Source organism: Ruditapes philippinarum, unplaced genomic scaffold (assembly GCF_026571515.1).
Source record: "Ruditapes philippinarum isolate M1 unplaced genomic scaffold, ASM2657151v2 ctg3019_1_1_1_1, whole genome shotgun sequence".
NCBI lineage: Eukaryota > Metazoa > Mollusca > Bivalvia > Venerida > Veneridae > Ruditapes > Ruditapes philippinarum.
In genome coordinates, this window is record NW_026865192.1 from 30,903 (window position 1) to 41,813 (window position 10,911).

Below are 10,911 nucleotides of genomic sequence, written 5' to 3' on the forward strand. Positions count from 1 at the left end.
ACATTGTTACTTGGCTTACTCTTCTAATATTTGCTAAGGGTTTTTTTATGGATGGATGTCACTGCAATGTTCCTGTGACCGTTGTGACTTTCAGTTCATAATTCGCGCTGCATGATATCTTCACCGCAGATCACTGTTTGGGCACTATGAAATATTGTAGCAATATTTTGCTCTGTCTGGTGACCATTAATTAATTTATTACATGCCGACATTTGCCCACCTGTTTTAAAAATGTTAAAAGTATTAATTGTTTGTTTTGTTAATTGTTTGTTTTTGTTAATGAAATTCGTCGCTGATTTTGAAATTCGGAATTGTTCCATAGTGCTTAAATGCTAAAAACACTAGCAAACAAAATAGTATCCGTAAATAAATGAAATATAATGTCATAAATAACATACATAAATTTAAGATGACTTCTGACAGTGCTTCTGATGTGTTGAGATTGTCTTTTATTTCTACATTTGTGAAACCTACTGTACATGTACTTGACAGATCTATAAGAATTATAAATTTTGTATCTTATCTTTTCAGGATAAAACATTTGGATTGAAAAACAAGAAAGGATCTAAACAACAGAAGTTTATAAAGACTGTTACACATCAGGTGAAAAATGCTGGACAAAAAGTGAAGGTAAGGAATAGTAATCAAAAAAGTAGTCAAAAAGGTGTGTTTAAGGTGAAAACATTGCCAGTTTTCTATCAAAATAAAGCTTAATCACACAAATTATTCATTTATCACATTTATTCCAATTTGTGTAACTTCAGCCAAATACAATAAAAGATTAAAGATGTCACATCCTTAGTTTAACAAAGCTGTTGAATATTGGTTGTTTCGTCGATCCTTTATGGCCCCCATGGGTTGGGCGAATACAGTAAAAAAGTTGCATCATGGTTCTTATTTAGCCTTTAGATACTTGAAAGCTATTATCTTTTTCCTACATGTTATTAGCCGGCATTAGATAATACTGGACAAGCTCAAGTCAGAACACTGAGGATAAATTTAATATGTAAATGGTTGCTACACAGAACTCTGCAGATGTGTCTTTCCGTGTGCAATCAAACTTTTAACTACATATGTACACAATTATATAGCTTCAGTATGATCTACCATTCTTGATACAATGGTATCCCTACAAATGTGGTTTTTTCATATCTTATCTCAGGGTACAGCTAAAATACATCTTAAATGTTCTTTACCATTCATGATACAAAGGTCAACATGTTAATTGATACTATATTTTCCAAGTTGTTACTGTTACTAAAGAAGTTTGTTTGTAATTGTACCCCCGGATTAAATGGGAAACATCCACATTTGCTGAATACCAGTACCATTCAGTTAGCTCAATAGGTAAAGCGAAGGAATAATGCAGTGGCTGAACTGTGCTCCGGTAAAAAAAATCAATATGGCTTACTGACATGATCTGGACTGAAAGCCACCAACACCACTATTTGCCAATTTCTGGATTATCTCTTTGTAGTGGTTCATTAGTAGTGGTTCATTAGTAGTGAATTTGTCTCCTATTTTCCAGCTTGAAGAGTTAAATAAACCTGGTGACAAGAAAGGTAAAGGAAAGGAGCTAGATGAGTTAAATAAATTATTCAAACCAGTCCAGCAGACAGTCGGAAAAGGTAAGTGAATTATTAAACCATTATTATTTACCTTCTAAGCTGTTTCAACCGTCATTAGATTGTGAGTAAGGGGCAACTTTTGGCTGCTCTACTTCTATGGCAATATTTAATTGGGAATCAAGCAATTTGAGCTTTGCCACCACAAAATTGGTTTAGAAAGAAATTCTATATTATATGCAAAATTTTTATGCCTCTGCATGCACCTTGATAAGCTGTCCTTGCGAATCCACTGATAGGTCTTAGGGTCAAAGGTTAAGCCTTAAGGTCTACTTTTACAAAACTACTGCGCATCTTCTCTCTACGCTTAACCATTGCTACTAAACTAATCAGAGGAAGTTATCACTGCAAGGAGTTTGTTGTTCTAGCGGACATTTGATAAGCTGGCTGTTGCATTGCATTTGTATTAGAGGGACATTATTTATAACATTTTACTCTAGTTATTAATGTATTCTTATTTATTACACTGTATATACAACTGGAGTTTGTGCCAGTCTTGTTATAAAAGAAATTGCAAAACCTGAAAAAAACTGGAGGAATAATGATCAAGATCCATTATTTTAAAGATCAAATTCGTGCTAAGTTCACAATATTTTCCCACATTCCCTTTTCATCTTAAAAGCAGTGCAAACTGTGTTAATATCTGTAATTATAAGACTCATGAAAGATACATTTACATTTCTAAATGTGCTGGAAGAATTATAAAGACACGGCTATTAATAAGCCAGCCCATCTGTACTCTGCACTTTGATTTCTCATAAGTACATAAGTTTTGTTTTTATTTTTCAACAGGTGTTGACCCGAAGTCAGTAGTGTGTGCATTCTTTAAGCAAGGCCAGTGTACAAAGGGAGACAAATGCAAATTTTCTCACGACCTCAACGTATCTCGGAAGTCAGAGAAGAAAAATTTGTACGAAGATGTCCGAGACGATGGTAAGTGCCACAGTTTTTGTTTGTTTTTCAGCCATTTTTTGAGGCCAAAAATGTTTGTTGTTTTTAGCTCACCTGTCACAAAGTGACAGGGTGAGCTTTTGTGATCGCTTTTCGTCCGGCGTCCGTCCGTCCGTCCGTCCGTCCGTAAACTTTTGCTTTAAATGACATCTCCTCATAAACCACTGAGCCAATTTCATCCAAACTTCACAGGAATGTTCCTTTGGTGGTCGCCTTTAAAAATTGTTAAAAGAATTTAATTCCATGCAGAACTCTGGTTGCCATGGCAACCAAAAGAAAAAACTTAAAATATCTTCTTTTAAAAAACCATAAGAGCTAGAGCTTAGATATTTGGCATGAAACATCTTCTAGTGAGTGTCTACCAAGTTTGTTCAAATAAAAGCCCTGGGGTCAAAATTGGCCCCGCCCCTGGGGGTCATTGATTTTCCCTATATGCATATAGTAAAAACTTAAAATATCTTCTTTTAAAGAACCGTAAGGGCTAGAGCTTAGATATTTGGCATGAAACATCTTCTAGTGAATGTCTACCAAGTTTGTTCAAATAAAAGCCCTTGGGTCAAAATTGGCCCCGCCCCAAGGGGTCATTGATTTTCCCAATATGCATATAGTAAAAACTTAAAAAAATTTCTTTTAAAGAACCCAAAGAGCTAGAGCTAAGATATTAAGCATGAAACATCTTCTAGTGAATGTCTACCAAGTTTGTTCAAATAAAAGCCCTGGGGTCAAAATTGACCCTGCCCCAGGGGGTCATTGATTTTCCCAATATGCATATAGTAAAAACTTAAAAAAATTTCTTTTAAAGAACCCAAAGAGCTAGAGCTAAGATATTAAGCATGAAACATCTTCTAGTGAGTGTCTACCAAGTTTGTTCAAATTAAAGCCCTGGGGTCAAAATTGGCCCCGCCCCGGGGGTCATTGATTTTCCCTATATGCATATAGTAAAAACTTAAAAAATCTTCTTTTAAAGAACCATAAGAGCTAGAGCTTAGATATTTGGCATGAAACATCTTCTAGTGAATGTCTACCAAGTTTGTTCAAATAAAAGCCCTGGGGTCAAAATTGACCCTGCCCCAGGGGGTCATAGATTTTCCCTATATGCATATAGTAAAAACTTAAAAAATCTTCTTTTAAAGAACCCAAAGAGCTAGAGCTAAGATATTTAGCATGAAACATCTTCTAATGAGTGTCTACCAAGTATGTTCAAATAAAAGCCCTGGGGTCAAAACTGGCCCCGCCCGGGGGGGGGGTCATTGATTTTCCTTATATGTGTATAGCAAAAACTTAAAAATCTTCTTTGGAAAAACCCAAATAGCTAGAGTTTAGATATTAAGCATGAAACATCTTTAAGTAAATATCTACAAAGTTTGTTAAAATAAACGCCCGGGGGTCAAAACTGGCCCTGCCCCAGGGGTGACATTGTTTTTAACTATATGTGTATATGTGTACAATCTTCTTTTAAAAATGCCAATGAGCTAGAACTTAGATGTTTAGCATGAAACATCTTCTTATGGGTGTCTACCAAGTCTGTTCAAATAAACAAATAAAAGCCCTTGGGTAAAAATTGGCCCGGGGGTGGGGGGCCTATATACAGGTGAGCGACCTCAGGGCCATCATGGCCCTCTTGTTTTTTTTGTTGTTGTTTTTTTTATAAATTTAATGTTTAGAAAATCGATAAATTTTTTAGCATATTGGAACTGAAACTTGTGGTAATTACACATATATGTAGGTTGTTGACAGAGTAATGTTACATTATAAGTTATAAAGATATTTGACAGATAATATTGCCCTTTAAAAGGTCATATGGAAATATTTCTTCATAAATTGACAGCAACTGTGTATATAAAACTATATTAACGTCACGATTATCCAATGAAAATGTATTATAAAAGTGGGTATATATTTCAGACAAGATGGAAGACTGGGATGAAGAGAAACTCGAGGAGGTTATCAACAAGAAACACGGCGAACTAGAGAAGGCCAAACCTAAAACTTCCATTGTGAGTATTCGGGCTCTCATGTGTTGTACAGTTAGCTCCTCTTATTGTTTTAATGATAATAAAACGTGTAATAACATTTTTACCATAATTCTCAATGGGTAACACAAATTTCTCATGAATACCTGGTGTGTAATGGTAAATTCCCAATTTGAGTCGAAATGATGCATTTTCCCAAATTTGTTCAGCACCGGCACCAGTTTCAAAGTAGGGAAAAAAATGTTGCTTACATATTAGGTCTATTGCACTTTGTTTAAATTATGACTGTAGGCTTATTATTTGAATTAGGTGGAATGACGTCATTTGTATCTGTATGTCTTGTTTATTTTTCAGATTTGCAAATTTTTCCTAGAAGCTGTAGAAAATTGTAAGTATGGTTGGTTTTGGACGTGTCCGAATGGTGGAAATGATTGTAAATACAGACATGCTTTGCCACCTGGTATGTATTTTGTTAACATTTTATTAGCTCGACTATTCGAATAGAGTGCTACTATACTCATCCTGGTGTCAGTGTCACACTTTAGTTAAGTTTTTGTGTGTGAGTTGGTGTCTCCAAAACTACTGAAAGGAATGGATTGAATCTTCACTCACTTATTTGAGAGCATAATGGTAGAATTACATGAACATAGACTTGGACAGAATTATGGCCCTTTTTTGAACTTTGACTTTGTCCAGGCTGTTGTTTTACTATCAAGAACTGAGAATAGTCATGCACGCTGCCCTACAGACAGCTCTTGTGATGGTGAACACTATAAATGTTGGCCGTTTTGGTCATGGTTATTGACATTGAATCATTCAACCTTTTCTGTCATGGGTTTTTATGCCCCTGCCATGTAATGGCCGGGGCATATAGTGTTACCCTGTTCCGTCATTCCGTCCTTCCATCCTTCCGTCATTCTGTCATTCCGTCATCATCAGTTTCCGTTCATTATCTTAAGAACGGTTGGACACATTCAACTCAAATTTGACATATGGATATGTCATGAGAAAATACAGGTCAAGTTCGAATTTGGTCATGGTTCGATGATTTTTGGCAGAGTTATGCCCCTTTTACTTTGAAAATAATATGAAATTTCAGTTTCCGTTCATTATCTTAAGAACGGTTGGACACATTCAACTCAAACTTGACATATGGATATGTCATGAGAAAATACAGGTCAAGTTCGAATTTGGTCATGGTTCGATGATTTTTGGCAGAGTTATGCCCCTTTTACTTTGAAAATATTATGAAATTTTCAGTTTCCGTTCATTATCTCCCCAACGGTACAACACAATCAACTCAAACTTGACATATGGATATGTCATGAGAAAATACAGGTCAAGTTTGAATTTGGTCATGGTTCGATGATTTTTGGCAGAGTTATGCCCCTTTTACTTTGAAAATAATATGAAATTTTCAGTTTCCGTTCATTATCTCCCTCAAGGTACAACACATTCAACTCAAACGTGACATATGGATGCGTCAAAGGAATGCGCAGGTCAAGTTCAAATTTGGTCATGGTTCGCTGATTTTTGGCAGAGTTATGCCCCTTTTACTTTGAAAATAATATGAAATTTTCAGTTTCCGTTCATTATCTATCCAAGGTACAACACATTCAACTCAAACGTGACATATGGATGCGTCAAAGGAATGCGCAGGTCAAGTTCAAATTTGGTCATGGTTCAATGATTTTTGGCAGAGTAATGCCCCTTTCACTTTGAAAATAATATGAAATTTACAGTTTCTGTTCATTATCTACCCAACAGTGTTACATATTCAACTTTAATTTTACATAAGGATATAGGACATGGGCAGGTCAAGTTGGAATTTGGTCATGGTTTGATGATTTTTTGGCAGAGTTATGTCCCTTTCACTTTGAAAATAATATAGATACATCTAAGGAATAAGCAGTTTAAATTTGAATTTGGTCATGGTTCAATGATTTTAGACAAACTTATCTTTCCTGAATGTTGGAAAAATTTTGAACTTTCAGTTTCAGCACTCATTCTTTTAGCCATTATTTTGGCTACAAATATGCAATATGCTATTTCTAAAAGGTTAAGACTGAATAATTTCAGTGCCTTGAACATTGTATGGAAATGGTTTGTGTTAACATTGAAAAGTTTTAAGGGCTTTGATCTTAAAATGAAAAAAATGATTAATGCACCATCTGAAATTTTGGCTGCATGCGGGGGCATCCGTGGCATGATGACACATTTCTAGTTTTATAGTTTTTCAGATGATTGAGCGGGGTTATGATAGATTTAAATAAAGCTAATGTGCGGGTTTGTTTTTAGAATAATTAACAGCATCTTGTAAATTTTACTCCACCAGTAAAGCTGGTATTAAGTCATTTGACCTTTCTGTGTTGATGAGGATTTTAACTCCACCTCTGAGGGGCGTCTGTGGTTGAATGGTTAAGGTCGTTGAATTCAAACCACTTGCCCCTCACCGCTGTGGGTTAGAATCCCCAACAGGGACTTTGGTTTCTTTCATGTGAGGAAACTATCCAGCTAGCTTTCGGAATGTTGGTGGTTCAACTCAGGTGCCCGTTCGTGCCTGAAATAATGCAAGGAAGGGTTCCTTAAGGTCTTCCTCCACTGGTAAAGCTGAAATGTCGCCATATGACCTATACTGTGTCGGTGTGAGGTAAAAACCAATCAAACAAACAAACAAACTTCAATATCCTCAAATCATGTATCTACTCCATACTATATGTTCCAGCTTAAATACAACATCCATCTACATTAATATTATGCACCTGATATTTTGAACCAGTTACATATGCATGTTAGCATTATTTAGTTAATTGTCAAATTCATGTTTTATAAATGAATAAATCTACAGTCATTCCATGGATTTTGACCTAAATAGAAAAAAATTATATTTAATTTCAACTCAAAACTTACTGTAAACAAAAAGATGAAATCGTTCTTAGTATTTTGAAAAAAATGTATATAACTTCCTTAAAATGTATAAAACTGTGTTATTCTTTTAAACTGCTTTAAAGAAAATAAGTGAAATATTTAATGGGTCTGTTTGGCAACCAGCCTGTTAGTACTTTGAACAAGGCTTAAAACAGAATAATTACTCATAATGGATGTGATGTCAAATAAATAGGGTAACACCATATGGTAGCATAATAAAATGCAACAATAATTATATACATAATTATAGTAAAAAAGTATACAATTACAAATATGTCATGCTTAGAGATATTTATTTATTTTAATCAATCCCTAGAGAAAAAGTTCAATAGGCTTAAATGGTTATAATATCAATTTGCAGGATTTGTATTAAAACGAGATCAGAAAAAAGAAGACAAAGAGGAAAAAATTTCAATAGAAGAACTCGTAGAAAAAGAGGTAATTTATTTATTAGCTCGTCTGTTATGAAGAAATAGTCAAGTTAGTTTGATCGTTGCGTCTTCCTGGTTTTTGTTGTTGTAATAAAAAAACTTTAATGTAGCCCATTTTTCAAACATTTTAAATTATATCAACACAAAACTTTAAATACTTGCTTATCATGACTAGGAGCAGTTCTTAGACAGGGGGCATAATCCTGAAAGCAATATTTTTAGAAATGATGTCCCTTATTAACTAAATATATTTGTAAAAATTGGTTATTGATAGTTAGTTGTTTGCTTGGAGCATCTGTGGCCGAGTGTTTAATGTCGTTGACTTCAAACCATTTGCCTCTCATCTGTGTAGGTTGAAGTTGTGCCAGCGTCTTCGTACTTATTAATGTGAGAAGGCTATCCAGCTAGCTTCACTTAACTCTTCAATAATTCAAAAACTGCTGATACATTAGAATTCAAAATTATTATTTAGTATAGAATAGCCTAGGTTTAAAATCAGTTATTATATAGAGTTGAAAATATACTTTCAACTGGTAAAATATTTTTTACTTCTATCTATCTTTGTAGAGAGCAGCATTGGGACATAACACAACAAAAGTCACTTTAGAAACATTTTTGAAATGGAAGGAAAGGAAGGTAAGAGAAATTTATCAGGATTTGGATTCTGCTAAGATTATCTGTAACTCTTAAGTTTAAGTCTTAACAAGTTGGAACTGAAGAAAATAGTGCTGTATGTGTATCACATGAATTAAATAGAGCTGTATGTGAAATAGTATGTGATAAAGGTAGCAAAATGTATTCATAATGATAGTTTGACTTCCATACAATATATTTTATCACTATAATTACTGTACTAATTGTCAAAAAACATCACTCAGGTATATGGCCAATGTGTAACTTTTTGGAAACAGATTTATAGGCCTTTAAGAAGAGCCCTATAACATATTATTTAATAGGCATTTAAGAAAAAGCCAATTACATTTTATTTATGGAGGAAATTGTTAAAATTAACAACTGGCAAACTATTGTTTTATTGGATATTTCAACAGCCTGTCTGCAGATAAGCTACCAAAGTTTCAAAACATCAAAATATTCACATTCTTGTACGACTATGTTAAAAGTGTTTTTCTTTTTTTAGCGAAAAGAAAAAATGAAGATACAAAAATCAGCACAGGAGAAAAAGAAAAGTGACTTTAAACAGGGCAAGGCATTCGGAGTAAGTTTTATAAGTTTTTGTTGTGTCAAATAATAAAGAAAATGGATTCTAAAATATGTAGAGGTATACATAAAAAATATTAAAGTAAAAGCATGGGTACAAGTTTTCAAGCATTTTGTTTTTTCTTCTCTTGAACGCTCTTATTTTGTCTATGAAACGAATTAAAATAATAATTCAGGGTTTTCTGATATTTTTAACTTGCACCCTTGTAAAGGGATAAGGCAAAAGGAAAAGAGGCACAAAATGTAGTATTCATTTCAGGAACTTGGATTGAATAAGCTCTTAAGTTTATATGATATGAAAAGTATCAGTATTTTAGTTTGATTTTAAATAAAAAGTTTGATTTCTAATTTAATTCAAGATGGACTAATAGCATCTGTGAAAGTTCAAATTGCACATATTATGTTTATGTTTTTCCTAGATATTCATAAAACTTCAGATGAACTGAAAATTTTATGCATGTGAAGTAACATCTCTGTAACAATATACTATGTGAATATGTCTTTCAACTTATTGAAATATTTATTATATGCTTGTAAATGAAATACTGAGAAATATTGATGAAATAAAATGTGTATTTTCATTTTCTGTATTTTCACTGATGTCTTGTCAGACTACTTTATTCTTAATTCAGCCAGTTCACAAAATTTACGGGAAAGTCTTTCAAATTGTAATGTCAAAAAAGAGATGAATGTATATAATAAACAAACAATACAATTTTTTTTTGTAAATACAGGATTTATTTTCATCTTGTGGTATGAATTTTATCATATTTCACTTTTGGCTTCGGCCACACATGAAATATTTTGAAAACGATAGTGCAGATTTAATATTTCATAACTTGTAATCAGATCAGTGGTAGAGAAATGTTCGAGTTTAACCCCGACCTCATCGAAGGTGACGACGAAGAGGCTACCGAAGATGTTCTCGAGCGTGAAGATCAGGAAGAGGAGGATGTCGGAAGTAATGTTAAAGATATCGATCTTGGCATGTTTGTACCGACGGATATAGATGGCACGGGAACTCGAGCAGAGGAACGCACTGCTGCGGGTGCAGGAGAAGGGAAGGCGCCAACTATGAATGGGATTGCAGGAGATGGTAAGATATTGTATCTTTTACCAGCTTTATCTTTTCTTTTGGTCATTTTGAAAAAATGTTACCTGTTATTAAATGAATAAGATGGTTTATTTTTGGATGTGATTAAAGATTTATGTTGGGATTTTTAACATCATCTATGTTTTAATATAACAATTTCATATTGTAAACAGTTTTATAAGGAGAGTGTTATCTAAGAAAAGAACACAATCCGCCCTTTAGATTTGTTTGTTTCTCAGAACTTTAATTTTATGGACACAGTTTGAATGAGAATGATATTTCAGTTAGAATTTGTTAAGGTGCATTGTGATAATTTTACTTGATAATTCCATATAGACGAGGCCAATAAAATGGATCTGGCCGGTGCGTTACCAACAGCAACAGGTGGAGGCGAAGCTTAACTTGCTCGGGGCGATGCTTATCGCCATGGCAAATGGCCGCCAAACAAAAAGATGTGATAATGAAAAAAACCCCCAATTTGAAAATTGGACGAAGAATTTGTTCTGATGGCGAGGAATCTGGATTTGCTGTAGAAGGAAGATGTTAAGAAAACGCTTTGACCTCGGAAGGAATTGAGCGTCGGGACTGTGGTGTCATAGATAACACCAAAAAACTTTTGGATTTCGGGGAACTAAAACTTACAATCTTTACCGTTACGGCATCCTGACGGCAATTCGAAATATAAATAGATC

At 34.1% G+C, this 10,911-nt stretch overlaps 1 protein-coding gene across 1 annotated transcript; it reads left to right on the plus strand.

Moving 5' to 3' along the window:
- Positions 1 to 231: 231 nt before the first annotated feature.
- Positions 232 to 10,620, plus strand: LOC132728150 (zinc finger CCCH domain-containing protein 15-like). Its single transcript, XM_060713778.1, has 11 exons — positions 232 to 240; positions 493 to 630; positions 1,529 to 1,628; positions 2,418 to 2,558; positions 4,482 to 4,573; positions 4,904 to 5,009; positions 7,839 to 7,915; positions 8,476 to 8,544; positions 9,047 to 9,124; positions 9,976 to 10,222; positions 10,556 to 10,620. Exons 1-11 carry the CDS (start codon positions 232 to 234, stop codon positions 10,618 to 10,620), a joined length of 1,122 nt encoding a protein of 373 aa, XP_060569761.1.
- The last annotated feature ends 291 nt before the right edge of the window (positions 10,621 to 10,911 follow it).

What these genes read in the sequence shown, in the direction of transcription:
- LOC132728150 (XM_060713778.1), top strand. An exon ending in ATGCTGGACAAAAAGTGAAG is followed by an intron (nt 631 to 1,528) that starts GTAAGGAATAGT and finishes CCTATTTTCCAG; the next exon opens with CTTGAAGAGTTAAATAAACC. An exon ending in CGAAGATGTCCGAGACGATG is followed by an intron (nt 2,559 to 4,481) that starts GTAAGTGCCACA and finishes TATATATTTCAG; the next exon opens with ACAAGATGGAAGACTGGGAT.